This window comes from Microchirus variegatus, assembly GCF_963457635.1.
Source record: "Microchirus variegatus genome assembly, chromosome: 7".
NCBI lineage: Eukaryota > Metazoa > Chordata > Actinopteri > Pleuronectiformes > Soleidae > Microchirus > Microchirus variegatus.
The window spans coordinates 26,656,213-26,675,838 of NC_139808.1; the positions used below are offsets into that span (position 1 = coordinate 26,656,213).

General features: G+C 43.6%; 1 protein-coding gene across 1 annotated transcript in view; it reads right to left on the reverse strand.

The window, feature by feature from the left end:
- LOC310929293 (latent-transforming growth factor beta-binding protein 2-like) overlaps positions 1 to 19,626 on the reverse strand; it is a gene marked incomplete at both ends in the record, with an annotated part of 118,933 nt that overhangs the window by 2,668 nt on the left and 96,639 nt on the right. The window contains 11 exons of the mRNA XM_083892015.1: positions 1,066 to 1,341; positions 1,428 to 1,601; positions 1,685 to 1,825; positions 1,917 to 2,045; positions 2,243 to 2,335; positions 2,422 to 2,625; positions 4,039 to 4,173; positions 5,672 to 5,800; positions 15,230 to 15,358; positions 15,921 to 16,043; positions 19,403 to 19,528. Coding sequence (XP_083748141.1) covers positions 1,066 to 1,341; positions 1,428 to 1,601; positions 1,685 to 1,825; positions 1,917 to 2,045; positions 2,243 to 2,335; positions 2,422 to 2,625; positions 4,039 to 4,173; positions 5,672 to 5,800; positions 15,230 to 15,358; positions 15,921 to 16,043; positions 19,403 to 19,528 — 1,659 coding nt within the window. The remainder of the gene's footprint in view (positions 1 to 1,065; positions 1,342 to 1,427; positions 1,602 to 1,684; positions 1,826 to 1,916; positions 2,046 to 2,242; positions 2,336 to 2,421; positions 2,626 to 4,038; positions 4,174 to 5,671; positions 5,801 to 15,229; positions 15,359 to 15,920; positions 16,044 to 19,402; positions 19,529 to 19,626) is intronic.

The window sequence follows — 19,626 nt, forward strand, 5'->3', positions numbered from 1 at the left end:
AAGACATATATGTTATTAGTATTATTTAATACGCTCCACAGAGAGGCTAGGTGTCATGATAGCTAGGTAGGTAGGTTGGTAGGTCGAGATAGATAGATAGATAGATAGATAGATAGATAGATAGATAGATAGATAGATAGATAGATAGATAGATAGATAGATAGATAGATAGATAGATAGATAGATAGATAGATAGATAGATAGATAGATAGATAGATAGATAGATCACAAGCTAACTAGATAGATAGATAGATAGATAGATAGATAGATAGATAGATAGATAGATAGATAGATAGATAGATAGATAGATAGATAGATAGATAGATAGATAGATCACAAGCTAACTAGATAGATCAATAGATAGATTGCAAGCTAATTAGATAGATAGATAGATTGCAAGCTAACTAGATAGATAGATAGATAGATAGATAGATAGATCACAAGCTAACTAGATAGATAGATAGATAGATAGATAGATAGATAGATAGATAGATAGATAGATAGATAGATAGATAGATAGATAGATAGATAGATAGATAGATAGATAGATCACAAGCTAACTAGATAGATCAATAGATAGATTGCAAGCTAACTAGATAGATCGATAGACAGATAAATAGATCGCAAGCTAACTAGATAGATAGATAGATCGATCACAAGCTAACTAGATAGATAGATAGATAGATAGATAGATAGATAGATAGATAGATAGATAGATAGATAGATAGATAGATAGATAGATAGATAGATAGATAGATAGATAGATAGATAGATAGATAGATAGATTGCAAGCTAACTAGATAGATAGATAGACAGACAGACAGACAGACAGACAGACAGACAGACAGACAGACAGACAGACAGACAGACAGACAGACAGACAGACAGACAGACAGACAGATAGATAGATAGATAGATAGATAGATAGATAGATAGATAGATAGATAGATAGATAGATAGATAGATTGCAAGCTAACTAGATAGATAGATTAATTCATTCAATCATTAAGGATTATTAAAAAGAGGATGAGGATAAGAATCTGCAAGAAATCACCAGATACCCACCAGGATAAGAATCCACTGGTCGTGGCTGAGGGTTCTCTGGTCGTGTGACGGGAACACGGACAGGAGGCTGCTGAACGCTGTAGTCGTTGTCATTGTCTTGGAAGAGCGGAACGCTTTCGGGAACGTCATAGGTTCCGGGACGGCTGCCATAGACGTCCCAGTATGGAGGCGGGAAAGACTCATCGGGCCCCTCAGGACCGTACTCATACCCTTGGTGCTCCCGCAGACTGTCTGAACCTTCTCTCCGAGGCAGGTTGCACATGACTGCGTAGTCATCTGGACACAACATTGATGGGTCAATACAAAGACAATTATGCAAAAAAAACAGAATAAGCTCTGTGTATGTGCATACTGCTTCCCACCAGAGTCTCTTCTGGGACAGAAGGCGCACTGTAGACTCCAGGCGACTCCGTACAGGCAGCAACACTCGGTGTACGTAGTTCTGCGCCCCAGAAGAGGCTCTGCACACAAACTGTCTTCCTCCAGGCGCTGCCAGCAAATATCCATGTGCACATCGTGATCAGGCTCAAGAGTGTCTTTGAGACAGAACGAGAGGAGTTATAAAAAAGGAATTGCTTGCCTGATTAGCTGAATCGCTAGCTAAAAAGAAAGCACCAACCTTCTGTGGCGTTGACGCTAATGCAGCGCCGCCGCGTGCTGTCCAACACTAAAGGAGGGCTGCAGAAGCAGTTGAACGACCCGGCCGTGTTCACGCAAGCTCCGTTCTCACAGGTATTCTCAAATTTACACTCGTCGTAATCTGTAACATGTGGAGAGGCGCACCCAGATTAACCATCAGAAACAGATCATGACATTTTAATACATTACTACTATTACCGTGTGTTTCTTACCCACACACTCGAGCCGGATGTTGTCGTAGTAGAAGCCGGAGCGACAGTAGCAGGTGTAAGTGGAGAAGAGGTTTGAGCACTTTCCATTCTTACAAATGTCCGATCCAAACATCTCACACTCGTTTGCATCTGAGGGGAGGCGAGACAAAAGATTCACATTAGTTTATTACACTTACAAGAAGCTGCCACACACTAATTACAGTTATTAGATAGGTATGCAGGTGTCTCATTAGGCTCTTGGCTCGTCGTAAATGCAGCCTTGTGAAAATGGTGAGTGTCTATCTGTCTTTAAAAATAAGTGAAGGGATGTTTCACAGTGACAGTACCTATGTAAGGGTGATGTTCTCCCATAATCTGTGTGGAGGAGACAGACACAGGCAGCAATCCACTGCCATGAGGACACAACTGGTTATAATCATCTGGAAAACAGGAAATTGCATCATTAGTGAAAGTCCAAAATGATTATAATAGAATAAAAATGTTTCTCTTTATAGCATGACCGTACCTTTTCCTGGAACAGGACAGCCATGGATCTCGCAGTTGTCCCCCCAGCCCGCCCCCACCGTGCAGCAGCACTCCTGCTTGGTGGTGTTGTGCGACAGGACGTTGTCGCAGAAGTTGGCGTCGTTCAAGTTGTAGTAGCACTCCTTCCTCTCCTCGGCGGAGGCGGCAAATGGTGGAACCATAGCAGGGTGTTTCAGGTCAGCGTCTGTTGTGGCAGATATACAGGAAGTATTTAGCCATGGTCAACTACAGCAAAGGTAGATGGTCACTGAATTCCGGCTATATATCTGATCTAGGGCCACATGCTGAAGTGACTCAGATCTGATTCAGCCGAGTAATCTGCATGTAGCCCGTAAAGTCACTAACCCCAACCCCAACCCTAACCACAACCCCAATCCTAACCCCAATCCTAACCCCAACCCCAATCCTAACACCAACCCCAACCCCAACCCAACTCCAACTCCAACTCCAACCCCAATCCCAATCCTAACCCCAACCCAACTCCAACCCCAATCCTAACACCAACCCCAACCCAACTCCAACCCCAACCCAACTCCAACCCCAATCCCAATCCTAACCCCAACCCCAATCCATCTCCAACCCCAATCCTAACCCCAACCCCAACTCCAACTCCAACTCCAACCCCAACCCAAAGGACCTCCGAATGTGTTTTTTTTAATCTGATCTGAGGACACTGCGACACGTACTGTGATCAAGAATGAATGTTAATACCAAGTCTGAACGGGTCATAAAACCACAGTGTAGCCCGTGCTTGAGTAGCACATCGTCACACATCCATCAGAGTGTCCTCATGCCTACAGCAGGTATAGCGCATTACCCACGCCTGCCACTGCTGAGCCTGCTCATTTTGTCCAAAAGGCATGGGCTCAGGCATTTCACCCTTAAGCTGGCCGGCTTAGCCAAATGGAAACACTGGCATGTGAGTCAACACACCATTCACTCTCACATGATTGATTAACACACGTCAAAAGCAAACAGTGGAATGTGGCAAAAAGGTACACAAAGGCATAGCTGGGGTTTAGCGCCCAGGCAGGAGAAAAAAACATCCCCATTGAGGGCGCGCCGCTCGATAATGTAAATACGCCCAATCTGTGCACACGTACGCCTATCAAACTGGACGTGTGATGCTATTTCCATGACTCAAAGGGCAAAGGAATTGCAGTAATGTGCAATATCTAGCATGTGCACTTCGGATCGATTTAGGACCGAAGAGAGCAATGTGTCTTTAGTGCTTAATGCCAATAGCTACACCTTATCCTTGTTTGTCTTGGTGTGGAAATGGGGATACAGTAACAGCCTTCGGGCATTTGCTTGGTTCCACTGGAGGAGTTACTCCATCGATTGTCCAAGGGATTAGGCTAAGACAAACTTTTGTAGGCAACCCACCCAACCATAATTCGAGCTTAAAAAATAAATGGAAACAGCCAGGTCAAAAGATACTCTAAGGGACATGGAACAGTTCATGTCCACCTCGTCACCCTTGTTGTTTGGATAATGAGAGACGGCTCATTAGAACAGGGAAAACTCCGTCTCCCAACGATGGGATGGAGAATTAAGTCCCGTGAGTCACTGTGAGCGCTAGGTCCTGCTCCATTACCCAGAGAGCGGCACTGGCTGGTGAAGGGATCAAATTCCTCATTGTCGTTGGGGCAGATGCACAGGAAGCTGCCGTCGGCGTTCTCACACAGGGCCTCACCGCACAGCGCCAAGCTCATCTCGCACTCGTTCATGTCTGAGAAAGACGGGAGAGGAGAGGACGCAAGGTCAGGAAGAGATCAGGTTTACATACTGTACGTCATGCAACTGCAAAGGCAAGAAATAACCATATATGTCATAACATAAAGAGTAGAAAGTCAAATGTAGACATTTGTTTACTTAAGTTCTGTTTCATGTATATTGTAAAATCAATTGTCCTTCTATTCACCCTTGAAGTGTGCAGATTTAAAAATGGTCATAAAGACAACAGGTGAATTTGGTCAAATTGAGAACGAGTCATGATGCTAAATTGGGACGACCAACACTGAATGGCTATCTATGCGTCTAAAGCCTGGAAAATCCCTAATATTATTTGTAATTAAGGTTCTACTCTGGCTTACCGGTGTGCATTTCTAAATACTGGTGTCAGAAAGATGACGTGTGGTACAGTATATCCTACTTTTCAAGAAAGTATGGCTAGTTTCCAAAATTGGTAGCATTAAACTGGGCATTTCAGGTTATTTTGAGCTGATTAGCGACTATTTTTGGGGATTTCAGTCATGGTCGCTCCCTCATGAGGCTATCGCATCCAAGCATGGGACCGCTATCTACCGATAGATAGATAGATAGATAGATAGATAGATAGATAGATAGATAGATAGATAGATAGATAGATAGATAGATAGATAGATAGATAGATAGATAGATAGATAGATAGATAGATAGATAGATAGATAGATAGATTCTAGCTTGGTAGCTCACAAGCTAACTAGCATGCTAACTAGCAAGATAGATCGCAAGATAGATCGCAAGCTACCTAGATAGATCATTAGTTCCTACTGAAGAGGGGATTTCAGTCATGGTCGATCCCTCATGAGGCTATCGCATCCAAGCATGGGACCGCTATCTACCGATAGATAGATAGATAGATAGATAGATAGATAGATAGATAGATAGATAGATAGATAGATAGATAGATTCATAGATTCTAGCTTGGTAGCTCACAAGCTAACTAGCATGCTAATTAGCAAGATAGATTGCAAGCTAACTAGATAGATCACTAGTTTCTACTGAAGAGGTACAGTATATCCTACTTTTCAAGAAAGTATGGCTAGTTTCCAAAATTGGTAGCATTAAACTGGGCATTTCAGGTTATTTTGAGCTGATTAGCAACTATTTTTGGGGATTTCAGTCATGGTCGCTCCCTCATGAGGCTATCGCATCCGAGCATGGGACCGTGTAAGTGTGCGCACATAACTCAGGAGCTTTGGCTTTCCATTGCGTGCGATTTAGTCGTACAGTCTGAGGTAAATAGTAAATAATCCCGAGCTTATCTGCTCATCAATTCAGAAACATTTGTCGCTGTTGTATCGGTCTCAAATGGATTAAATGTTGTAACTCGATATTCCGGGTTTTTAAATAGTCAGTATTGTTGTGTTGCCAACAGGCGACTTCAGGCTCGGGGCCACACAGACAATACTGGCCCCTTTTTAGCTGTTTAGCTGTTGAATATTTATCGAAGAGCAGTCACACACCGACACATCTGGTCAAATCTCCGGGCGGGTTGGTGTAGCCTTGGTAACACTGGCAGTGGAAGGAGCCATCTGTGTTCTCGCAGAAGCCGTGGGTCCCACAGATGGTTTCGTTGACGCACTCGTCGATATCTGCGAGGGCCAGAGAGGAGAAAGGAGAGAGCACAGCAGCCGTCAACATTTACAGTGTCGCTCGGTGAACAATACGCTCGGTAAACACAGCGCTGCCTGTCCGAAATAAACATCGCGACCTTAACAATAACAGCAGAAATCATCTCCATCAAAACACTGTTGGGACACGGCGCACTGATTACACAATCCATTAAGAGGCTTTTCAAACTGTGCTGTTTGTCAGTTAATTCACGGAAAGGACCGCCGGAGGTTATTTGAAAGCACCGAGCGTCTGGGAAAACGACGAGTGAGTGATCGTGTGCGAGAGGTACGACACGGAGGCGGCATTCGGGATTCAAAACAAGACGCTTCCGTGAGCTGAGATGTGTCATGAAGTGGTTTTTGGCAGGAAGTTCTTTCGTGTTTGGCATCGGCTGTAGGTGTCCATAAAAATGAACTGTACGACTCGGCCCAAAAAGGAAGTTAGCGGAGTAATTACATCTGGCAGGTGGCAGCCCATAGTAGTTCCTCCTTTACATGGGTAATAAATCATAGAAAGCAAGTACAATAAAAGCAGTGGACGAGCGGCTGCTATATGTCAGGAGTGTACGGTGGGATGTTAACGCTGGACCATGAAACATCGCCGCTGATTCTCCACCACTCCCTGACTAAAAGCTAACATTTGTTAGCAATTTCTGACATGCATGTTTTTGTATTTCTTGGCATGCGGAGTCGAGACGAAAAAAAGGCCAAAAGAGTGAAGGGCAAGTCTGATTATAATTATTTAAAAAAACAGTCCGACGTCTTAATGATCAGTTACATGAATCTGTCTTCTGGTCAGTTGTCGGTGTTTTGAGTTTCCTGTTCAGACCTCTTCGCCCAACCTCCTCTCGCCACTCACCTACTCACCTGTTCTCTATAACGTCATTGGCTCTCTTTGGTGTATACAACGCACTGTTTCCACTTGCTCTCTGCCAGATTGTCTTTGTGCCATGTGTGTGTGTTAGCTTTCCCGATCATGTTTTGGACCTTGCCTTGTCTTCTTGAATTTGGCTGATCCCTCGACCCCTTTGTGCTCTTATTTTGCCTGTATATGTTTTATATTTTTTATATTAAATTCAAACTATTTTATGAAAGACGTGACAAGTTGCTAAAGCGTAACAAATGTGAATTGTGTATTTTAGTTTAGTTTACCCGTTCTACATAATAAACAGACGAAAAGACAAAATCCATCTGCTCGAGTCTTTATGAAAAATGTGTAACAGTTAATTTTATTCCTTTAAGTTTAGACAATAAAAAAAAAATAAAGTCATTAAAAAGAACTCAAAAATCACAGTCGTTTCTTGTGTATTTTTGTAAGTCATTAGGTCTGCAGTATAACAACCTATCACTCGATATGCGCTACGCTGATGACACTCTGTTTTGTGCTAAACACGATTTGATTGTTGAGTTTCTCGTTTCATAACAAGCCCGACATTCCATGCAAACTTTCCATGACTGCGAGTTTTAGAATGTGGAACAACGCTGATCGATAGTTACAACAAACTAAATTGAATATTTAAATAAATTCAAATTTGAAACCCCAATCCTCGTCTGCTGTAAAAAAAAAAAAAAGGAAGGAAATAACAAGGCCATAGAGACCAAACAACAGCCTATTGGGTTCGAGCAGAGCACTTGGCCAGCGTCCCGTCTCTCCCTCCGACTCAGAGAACTTTCTCAGGCTTGCTGGGAGATAGTCCGATAGTCAGTGGTTCTGTCCTGACTTGGCCACTGCTCGAAAAAAAATGCCTCAGGGGTCAGAGACGGGGACTCCCACAAGCTAATAAAAGTGCAGAGACAAAAATTGCCCTTGTTGTTTGTTAAAACTTTTCGCAGAAAATGCCAAAAAGGGGCCAAAAAAAATTGCAAGAATAGACTTGTGGGCTTTGTATGGCAGCGGGATAACAAGAGGGAAAACACACACACACACACACACACACGCACACTTGGAAACCACCAAGCCATCGAATTAGCATTCTGCAGCTGAGATAGTGAGATAGTGCAGAAGCAGCGCATTCCTTTATCCTCTCATGTGTGACATCATGTAATTGAAAATACATATTCCAAACCTTTCTTTAAAGGGGACATATTATGCAAAATACACCCAATCAAATCAATTTTAATACTTATATTTGGGACTCTGGAGGCCCGATGAGTCGTGAAAAAAGACGACTCTGTCGTGTTTTTGTGGTCCGCCTCAGTCTAAGTACAGGAGATAAAACACGCGATGTTGACTTCTGTGTCATTGATACGCAACAATCAGACATTCCTGTAATTGTTGTCTCGCAGAGCAACGCTTTGTTCCGAAAAAAACGCGAGAGTGCAGGCGAGGGCAATAGTACCCGGAAGAGCGGAAGTCCGCGAAGTGTTCTATTCTTGGCTGCACAGTGCAGCACAGAGTTCTACACAAACTTCCAGCCTCAGAGGATTTACGTGTCCAGTGGATACATTTTATATGTCGGCAAAAACGATGGCCTTTCCAAATGCTAATTGCTGTTAGCTGCGGGAGCCTCAGGCTAGCTTTACACGACAACAATCTGAACACAAACCGTAAAAGTGTTGCGTTGCGTTCCCACTTTTTATTTTTTCGCGTTTAGACGAGCGTCTTTGGGCGGAAATCTGCATTGCACACGGTGACGCAAAAGTGTGTGAAATTTGATGTAGTATGCATGCCAGGTGGCTAGGTGGCACTGTGAAGCACAGCCAGAGCATCAGAGCAGCTAATAAGGCAACTTGAATGTCCGACTGACGGATATAATCCAACATATTTGTCGTTTTTTGGCTTTACTGCACATGGATCTGACGTCAACGCGTACGTACGGGAGGATAGGCAGCGTGAGCAGCTCAAAGCACACTTTTGCGTTTTTAGACGTTTTTAAGCCCCAAAAACGCCGTCGGCGTCTAAACAAAAGGCACATCTGAAAAATATATTTTGTCGGTTTGACCCGGGAGCGTTGTCGCGTAAAGCTAGCCTCAGTGACGCTGACGTAGTTCCCTGTGTCTCATTTGCATTTAAAAAGACAGGCGCTCAAAAACGGAGCATTCCGAACAGGGCTGATTGAACTGCTGTGGTGATTCATTCTTAAGGTATTTTGACCAAAGCGTGTCACAGACATGTTCATGAGGACACCAGGGAACGAGGTTAACCTGTAGAAATAGGGTATAATATGTCTACTTAAAGTAAAGTACAGTGAAGGGCACTGTTTGTTCGTGTTTGAGGAGCCCGTCCACGAGTGTAAAGCCGAAGCACTCGAGTGCAGTCAGGAATGTTGGAATGACAGCCAGCTGTGAAGTCTGGGAAGAAGGTGATGAAAGCTCTCCGCTAATATACGAAATAATCAACGTCTGGCGAGGCGACACCGCAGTTTTTCATTCATGCGTAACGTGGAACAAAAAAATGAAAAATAAGAAATCTGTTGCGAAACATGCACATGTTGTGATGAGACGCAATCAAAGTATCATCGTCCCGGGGAGGAATGAGAGCATCCAGACCAAAACTGTTATTCATCGCCTTTGTTTCTTTGCAAATTTGACTCCGATTGGTGTTTGAGTGGCAGCGTTTGACACGAGACATCACTCCATCTGTCGTCAGAGTTGCTCATCGCAGCGCTAATGGTTTGTGTGGGGGGGAAAATGAACAACACAGCATGAGATAACTCCTTTAAGAGCTTGTCTTACACCAGCAGGACACGGGATTGCCCTTTTTCTTAAGTCTTTCCATGCAGTAATCACTTACATTAGGTCGCATGCAGAGCTGTGACCTGCCAACGGGGATCGGAAGAACTGAGGCGAGGTTAAGAGAAGGGACCCAGGCTTGGTCTGACCCAAGAGGACCTGATTCCTGGATCCAGTGATGCAGGAATCAGGAATGGTGGAGGGGTTAAATGTGGCTTCCCATGTGTTAATCTGGAGCACATGGAGGCTGACAACAGGCATATAAGGAATCAGTGACTTCTTGCTCACCATATGTCAACTATTTTGATTTCTGACCTTTTCAGCTTCAGTAGAAATCATCATTAAAAACTGAATCAGTGAAAACACCGCCTGGAATGGCAGACACTTTGTCTATTGCAGGAATGCAAAAGGGTCTTTTCTCCAGCTAGGATCACTCATGTGAAGATTGACCTTTGCCTTGCAACGAAAATAAAAACTTGTCAGCCGGCTGAAGTTTTCTATTCCATTCAGAATTTCCACAACAGTGGCGGAGCCAAAGCCTTAAACTAAACAACGCTAAAAGGCTCGTTGAATAATAATAATGCTCTGTGGATTTGTCACTGTGCAGCCTTTGATCCGTTGCTACAAAACGGTGACTCGATTAATCCGAGAAAACAATCGACAGATTCATCGATTACGGAAACAATCGTTATTAATCGTTGATGCTCTACGAGCCACGCGTCTCAAAGTAAACTCTGGTCCGATTGGACCCGTACGGTTGTTTGCGATGCTAGGACTTAGAGTCTCAACATCACTCGGCGCCGTTTGTGAACCACATTCCTTTACCCCAACAAATACATATAAATATGTTCAACTTTATAAAGAACCTCCTCTTTACGACCTCTGCTGCGTCTAAAACAGACCTCCTTTGCGCATTTGAAGCGTTTGTCTTCAGCGAAACACGTTTTTGTGCTTTATCTGACGTTAGAACGACAGTCTGCCCTGGATTAAGTACAATGTCAACCTGTCACGCTGAGTGTGTGTGTGTGTGTGTGTGCACTCATCATCATATATCTGCACAACAGCATGAGTGATCTCACACACACACACACACGGTAAAGTGTTTTGGCAAGAGTGCGATCGCAGGCACTTTCCTCCCTTGGGGCGAATCTTATTAAAGACATCGTCATAGCTCGAGGAAATTTATCAGCACTATTTTGACTTAAAGCTAAAAACAATGACCTGGGAACACACACACACTTATGTCCTTTGTATAGTATCATGGCTGACGTGGTGCCGCTCCGGGGAAAACAAACGTGTGTTTTCCCCCTTTTGTGTCACGGCCTCTAAATCTAAAATGAGTGCAGCGAGCGGAGCCAAAGACAACCGCTGCCCCATTGAAGGCCCGGTGAGTAAAAATAAAACAACGCCCCTCGCAGAAACGGCAAATTACAGCGTCTGGCCCTCCTCTTAAATATTTGATGATTTTAACAAGCAGACAGAAAATGCCCCCAGAGTAATTGAGTTCCCCTCCCTGGACTTTTATTGGGGTGACGGCAACATCTCCCAACAACTTCCACATCGCGAGGCGAAACAAGCCGCTATTGTGTGTAGTGTTTGGGGCTTCTGTGGGTAAGAGAGGGCTTTGGCTCTGGAACAGTGAGTCAATGAGTGAGCTGTGTGTGTGTGTATATCTGTTCTAAAGGGTCGAGTGAAAACACAAAACAGGCCAGTGGCATCACACCATGGCAACAGATGCGGCGGGCAAAACTCTGCAACCAATAAACTGGAAAATTAGTGGCCATTATGTTGGGGAGCAGGCCCCAGATACACTACTGTTCAAAAGTTTGGGGTCAATGAATATATCAGAAACACAGTCTGGTAAATGACTAATCTAGCTGCAAATGCTATTTTAATGGAATATGTACATAGGTTTATAGAGGCCCATGTCCAGCAACCATATCTCCAGGGTTCTAATGGTACGTTATAGGTTGGCTGGGCACGTTGACGCTAACGCATGCTAACGCACGTTAGTTAGACAAACGCGGAAAAGACGCGCTTGATGTCATGTTTACGTGCCGCAGCACCTGAGTCTAGGCGCCGTTTACCAGTTAGCGACGTTAGCTTATTTAGCGCTCCTACAGTCGATCCGGAGCGGTCTGTCGAAAAGAGCAACGCTACAGATAACCTCCGTTTTTAAAGTTTAGCGTTACTTTAGAGACTCATTTTAACAATCGGGAGTCACGTAAAACATGGCGCCACTCGCGTCTTTTTCCGGTCAGTCGTCATGGAAACGCGTCATGCGCTAACGTTGACGCCGTAAACGATGTTTAAATGGTAAATTGCGTTAGCTAATGGCATTAGAAGGCTACTGGATGATTAGAAAACCCTTGTGCAAAACATTTTTCTAATCTTGTCAATGTCTTGACTATATTTGCTATTAATTTCGCAACTCTTTTGATGAATAAAAGTGTGACTTTTAATGGAAAACACAAAAAAATTGCATAGATAACGCCAAACCTTTGAACGGTAGTGTACGTACAGATTCCATCACGGCAAAGGTAACATATAGCATATCAGTGGCAAGTCTTTGGCCCCTGATATTGTTCAGGGACATATATTTCAATAACACACCTATATACACAAAGTGCTTTGACTCTGAAGGAGCAGAGGTGAACAGCTGGTTTCAATCCGCCCTTATCGCACTCTACAGGCCCTCGCACACTTCAGTTAATGCCAGACAGACAACATCATAAAGCGCTGCGAGGAGGCAGCCGCACGTAGCCAGGACCGCGGGGTGATGGAGAGGAGGAGGACGTCCAATCTGTCACTGATCTGTGCTGCTGCAGCGGCGGCGGCGTGCTTCACCCCCCCCTTGATCTCCATCTGTTAATATTCCAATGAAAACTATGAGAACACTGCACCGAAGCTGCACCGTACACCGTAAAGTGCATGAAGTACAACGGCTACAGTTCCTGGTTCTTTTTCTCGAAACACAAACACACGCATAGACAATCGCCCACGGCTTCCAGCTCTGGTCCAACAAATCATTCCAATGTGATGCTCTCAGACTGAGGATTAGGGCCACAATTAAGTCAGAGAATAAAGTCAGAATTCTGAGTTTTAAAGTCCAAGTTCTGAGTTTAAAGTCAGAATTCTGAGAATAAAGTCTGACTTTAAAGTCTGAATTCTGAGAATAATGACAGAATTCTGAAAATGAAGTCAGAATTCTGAAAATAAAGTCAGACTTTAAAGTCAGTATTCTGACAATAAAGTCAGTATTCTGAGTTTTAAAGTCAGAATTCTGAGAATAAAGTTAGAATTGTGAGTTATAAAGTCCAAATTCTGAGTTTTAAAGTCAGAATTCTGAGTTTTAAAGTCCAAGTTCTGAGTTATAAAGTCAGATATTCTGAGAATAAAGTCATAATTCTGAAAATAAAGTCAGACTTTAAAGTCTGAATTCTGAGAATAAAGTCAGTATTCTGAGTTTAAAAGTCAGAATTCTGAGAATAAATTCAGAATTCTGAGAATAAAGTCAGAATTGTGAGTTATAAAGTCAGAATTGTGAGTTTTAAAGTCAGAATTCTGAGTTTTAAAGTCTGATTTCTGAGAATAACGTCAGAACTCAGAGTTTAAGAACAGAACTCAAATATTTTTTTCCTGTGTGGCCCTAATCCTCTTCCGTACTGTTCGGATCACGTCTTAATAAGAAAAAAAATATTTTACTTTGTCTGCCATAAACAGAGCTTGTAACAGCAACAATGACGAGCAATAGCGCATTAGAAAATAAAGCGAGACAAACTCAAAGCGTATCACTACCTCTGGCCCAAAGGTGTCACACGCTGCCAGTAAACACACAGTAAGCTCCATGTATTCTCCAGGCCGTGGTGCTGGCTTGTTGTTGCTCCAGATGTATTAAAAAAAGTACAAACCCAGGTCAGTCAACCTGTGTGTGACTGTGCTCCTCCATGGGGAGTACAAAGAGGCAGGGGACCATAGAAGAAGCCGCCCTGCCAATCTTTTCCCCCGACTCAAAAGGTGAACAGCTGCGATCGGGTTCCACCCTTTGGCAGAGACGCAGGGTTTACTCCGCTTGCTCTGTTGTCAGGGGGAGAATGAGGCTACTATCGGCTGCTTCGGTGAGAGCGCCCTTCTTTTTTTCTTTTTTTTTTTTTCTAAAGTGGCCCAATTTCAGGGGCCACTTCTCCCTCATCTTCTCTGTGATCTCCGGCGAAAGGAGGATTACGAGCACCCGATATCTTCGGGAATCACATTGGGCTCCTTTGTGTTTGCCGTGCCAAACAGGTGCCAGAGAGAGAGAAGACGTGGCGCGGCGAAGTGGATCCGAGGCCGCTTTCTAAGAGATCTACTGAGCATTAGTGCTGGAGAAATGAACACGTGAATCGTCAAAATGCATTCCAAATATTTAATATTTTAAGCAATTAACCCTTAGTGCTCACACGGCACAGATCTGTGCCGCAGGTGCACCCGTTGTAATTTGCTGTGGGAATAATACACAACTCTTTATATGGACAAAAAGGATATAAGACACTTTATCTTGCACATTCTTATAGCCTCTGTGTATACTGTGTGTTTTAACATAGTAATAGAAAAAAAGCAGCCGAAATGCTCGGGGTTAAAATAGCTGCATTTTGTTTACTTCCTGTTACGGCTAACCTTTGACCTCAAATTGCCACTGCAACAAAGAAGACGCTACGTGCAGTACTTCTGCATCCAAATCACACTTTTGATCGACTGAACGTTTAAAACTGTCAAAATAGCGTAACAGAGGACGATACCAATACCGATATCGCAAACTCGAGTATCGACCGATACCGATGTTACCCCGATACAGTGATTTTAGACAAATTCCGAACAACACATTTGTGCTTTGGCTGATTTTTGTTGACATTTTTTACAGTCTGTGCATAGTTAGATGTGACATATAGGTTTTTTTGTTTCCAAATTGTATCGGATTTTACTTCTTTATCTGTCCGATATCCGATCCAGTGATTTCGACCGATATCAGACCGATACCGATACTGACTGATACCGATTCCCATACCTAGAATAGATTGAAGACGACATAGACTCCCCACCACCCCATGTTGTTGTGCTTTTCCTGTTTTCCTCATGCAACTTACATTGTTGTTGACTTTTGACACTTCTTACTGACGTAAAAGTGCATATATATAAAGCCTGACTGTATTTTAAGACACTTTTATTTTACTTTCCCCTCAGTTTCCCCTCAACTGCTGACCAGGAAGCTGTGAATCTGGACGCCAACTTCCGCGTCGCTACAGACTCCAACACTAATTAACTTAAATATCTTTTTTTATTCATTTATTTTTAATTACATGCTTTTACAGCGATGTGTAAGCGTTCTCTGGAGTAGAACCAGGCAAAGTTTATCAGACAGTTGAGGATGTAAATGCTGTGCGGGGTCTGGAATAATATCCGCTCCGGCTATTTTCATACTTGTTAAAGACACCCAGGGGTATTTAAAAAAAAAAAAAAAAAAAATGTTTGCCTCAATCTCTGTGGATTTAAAGTGTGCGTTGAATTGTTTTTTTACGGGTTTTTTTTTTTGCAGCTAACATGGCACTGGGGTAGGGTTGGGTAGGCTAACCCTAACCTGAGGGTTAGGGTTGACCCTGACCCTGAAATGATTTAGGCTCCATATTAGCCTATTTGTTTTTTTAATACAATTGTGTGTTGGCCTTTTTACCGACCACTACATGTGTTTCGACCACTCACCGCAGTCTTTTGTGTCTTCATCGCCGACGCCAGGCTGGCAGCCCATGAAACACCGGTAGGAGCCAATGGTGTTCTCGCATCGCCAGGTACCACAAACCGTGCTTCCAAACTCCTTGCACTCATCCTTGTCTGTGAAAAGAGAGAGTGTGGGAGGGGAGAACGTTGGTTAGGGACAGACAAACAGAGGCACAAATGCAACCACATGTGCAATCAGACACTAGCACAGATGCACGCACCCCCGCGCACACAACATTATTCCCTATCCTGCTTCTTCCAGTGTAATGGTTGCAGAGCGGGAGTTGGGCCAGGAGGGCCTGCGGTGTAGCTGTCCTCAGCAAACGCAGCAGGCAAAAAGAAGTGGCCAAGAACAATATTATCACAGCAACCAAAGAACTTGTGAAGGAGCTTAAGAGAGACGTTTCGGGGGGAGAGAGAAACACCTCCAGCTCACAATGGGGTCATTCATGCTTTCCCTTGGGGGAGATCAGGCCACGTGATCCAGGTACCCTTCAGTCCTGCGACCGCGGAGGACGACCTCTAAGCCAGGTTTGGACACTTCACACCAGAGTCATGATCAATCTTACTCAAAGCCTTACTTAAGCCTCAATGTAGAGATAATCAATCACACAGTACATTGGTCTCCTTGAAGAGAAGTTAGGTCACTGCGTACATCATTAAACCCGAGTCTTACCTTCACAGTCAGCCTTGTCCGCGTTGAACTTGAAACCTGTCTCGCACAAGCACAAGAACGAGCCGTCCGTGTTGAGACATTGGCCGCGGACGCACACGTCGTCTTTACTGCATTCGTCCACGTCTGAAAGAGGGGACAGGACAAGAGAGGGCGGGACAAGATTAGATTTGTTACCTTCTCGATTATCGCTAAATGTCCCCCGTTTATCCGCCGCCTTAATTAAATCCACAGGAAACGGCGCCCCGCGAAAATAATTTGTAATCAAGCGCTTGTCGGCGCACAAGATGCATCGGTCAGTTGGAGCGTTTAATGGCACGCTAGCAAACGAAAAACACAACTACGCATCAGCTACACTCTGAGAAATAAGGGTTCCAAAAGGGTCCTTCTACAAGGCCTGAGGTTCTACCTGGAACCATTTGCTTCTGAAAAACCCTTTCCCGAAGAAAGGGTTTTTCAAGGGTTCTTGGTAACACTAATGGTTCCAGTAAGAACCATTTTGATCCAGAGAACCCTTTAAAACGCCTTTCCTGAATAAAGGGTTTTAAAAGGGTTCTTGGTGGAATCCTCCAAAAGGGTTCCAGGTGGAACCTTTATCAAAAGGTTCTACCTGGAGCCAAAAAGGGTTCTCTTTTGAGGACAAGCTGAAGAACCTTATATGGTTCAAATTAGCACTTTTATTTCTAAGAGTGTACACTCTTAGAAATAAGGGATCCAAAAGGGTCGTTCTACAAGGGCTGAGGTTCTACCTGGAACCATTTGCTTCTGAAAAACCCTTTCCCGAAGAAAGGGTTTTTCAAGGGTTTTTGGTAACACTAATGGTTCCAGTAAGAACCATTTTGATCCAGAGAACCCTTTAAAACCCCTTTCCTGAATAAAGGGTTTTTATTCAGGAAAGGGGTAAAAGGGTTCTTCCTGGAACCCTCCAAAAGGGTTCCAGGAAGAATCTTATATGGTTCTACTTAGAACTTTTATCTCTAAGAGTGTATATTCACGCTGAGAACATTTTCACATTAATAATGAATGCTACATTCTTGGTTAGCAGTACAATTGCAGCATTACGACATAAAATTTTGCAGTAATTGGTTTTGGGGTAAAAAGGTAAAAGATAATCAGAGCCCGTCTTTCCCTGTCCTTTTCCCAGCCTTTGATTATCAGGTGAATCTTTTCAGGAACGACAAGGTAAACGGCAAAGACTTTGGAGATATTTCAAGGACTCGAAGAACGTCTGTGGCGAAATTTAACACAACTGGATTGAGTGTTCTATGAAGGTTCTCAGTCATCCAGGTAATTGTGATCTTCAGAAGTGAAGAAGCCTCTTGGATGAGAGGTAAAACATCTTCAACTTCTTAGATCCATGGATTCAAGACTTGTCAAGGCCAAGCATCGATTGAGTCTCACCTGACTTCACTCACCTTTCAAACCCCATAAACCCATACATCCTAATCCTCCCTTTACCTCCCTCTTCATGCTCATATCCGGATCGCTCTGGCTTATTATTGTGTCAGCGGCGCGGTGTACACACACATTGGCAGACTGCAGGAAGAAAATATATATACACGACAACTGCTGATTTATGAGATAATTAGAGTCCAATGTTTGTAGTGGAATGCGGCCAAAGTGCTTGATGCAGGGTGGGCAGTTTTCTCAGAGCCAGTGGATGATATCAGGCACTCGGAGGCTAATGTCTCTGGAGAAGATTGTCCCACTGCAAAGGAGTGACCTACATCCTCTCCGGGGGCCCTGTTGAGACCAAGTGCTTACATACAGTCCTGAGTGATCCAAGCGCAAGTGGTGGACGTTAAAATGCATCCTGGATGCGTCTCTGCTGGCATCGCCCATGCTTTTTTCAAATATGCACTCATGTCCTGACTGTTTGTAGAGCTGCAAATAACGATTTCTTTGTTATGTGGAGCAAAGAAACAAAGAACATATTCACATTTAAGAAGCTAAAATGATCAGAAATCTTGTTTTAATTATATTTACAATGAGTCTGACTGTGCAGATGTGTTTGTTCGTCTGTGAGTGGAAGATGCTGTTGAATGAGAGCTCTACTCCCGCTACTGTAACATGAAATATGTTAATATTGTGGCGGTGGCTACAAACATGTTTTAATGTGATGGCAAATTCAGAATGCAGTGACAGGATCATCAGATTTGTCTTAAAAATGTGATCAGATCACTCATGATGGATGTAAAAACCAGGTCTGAACGGGGCTTTTAACAGTGTCTCACAACGACCTGGACTACACTCTTAGAAATGCTAAGAAGTGCTAAGTAGAACCATATAAGGTTCTTCAGCTTAACCCCATAAGAGAACCCTTTTTGGCTCCACGTAGAACCTTTTTATAAATGTTCCACCAAGAACCCTTTTAAAACCCTTTATTGAGGAAAGGGGTTTTAAAGGGTTCTCTGGATCAAAATGGTTCTTACCAGAACCATTAGTGTTACCAAAAAAACCCTTGAAAAAACGTTTCTTCGGGAAAGGGTTTTTCAGAAGCAAATGGTTCCAGGTAGAACCTCAGCCCTTGTAGAAGGACCCTTTTGGAACTCTTAGAAATAAAAGTGCTAAGTAGAACCATATAAGGTTCTTCAGCTTGTCCTCGTAGGAGAACCCTTTTTGGCTCCAGGTAGAGCCATTTTATAAAGGTTCCACCTGGAACCTTTTTGGAGGGTTCCACCAAGAACCCTTTTAAAACCCTTTATTCAGGAAAGGGGTTTTAAAGGGTTCTCTGGATCAAAATGGTTCTTACTGGAACCATTAGTTACCAAGAACCCTTGAAAAACCCCTTCTTCTGGAAAGGGTTTTTCAAAAGCGAATGGTTCCAGGTAGAACCTCAGCCCTTGTAGAAGAACCCTTATTTCTAAGAGTGTAGATAACTAAGCCCCTCGTCTTTGCCTCATACCTAACCTTACAACCCTCCGTTGACTTAACTTCACCTCTCACTCACGAAACCCAACCAGAAATAACAACGATCTAGTTCTGACGTCCTCGCCAAAAAATTGTTTCACGTATTTTGACAGCAAACGTTACAGTTTGTTGAAAAGAAAAGTCTCCCCTTTTTCGCTGATGATTGTACTACTTTTTTTCCCCCCACCATCATCATTTGCTGTGACCAGTGGATCACTGGGTGCGGCTGGAATAACATCAAACTTGATGTCCACGCTGAGAGCGAAAAGAGCTGAAACGGTTGATGAGGCCATGGCCCATTACACAGAGCGTCTGGCTTGAGCAGCCATGTTAGGGGGGTCGCACAGGCCCTGGGTTCAGCAGCGCTGTGAGGACACCATCTGTTACGCTGTCTGCACTGAATGAAGGAACTTGAACAAACAGGACCGGAGCAATATCTGCTCAGAAAACACGATTACACGATGACCGGCCATCTCCTGTGTTGACTCTGCCTCACCCAATAACACCAAACCCAAGTCGTCTGAAAAACGATTTCCCATTGCTATTACGCTTTGTGCTGCAGTGTGTTGCTCTACCTTGGCAACCGGTTCTTCCATTGATGGTGGTATATCCATCAGGGCAGATGCACGAATAAGAGCCTTCAGTGTTCCGGCAGTCTCCTTCTCCGCAGACGCCCACAACAGTTAAGCACTCGTCGATATCTGTCATACAAATGCACACAAACACACGGCTATGTCAAAGTGCCAGCATGAGGTAAGCCGTGAGAAATGGTTTTAATGATTTAATCGCAATTAATCGC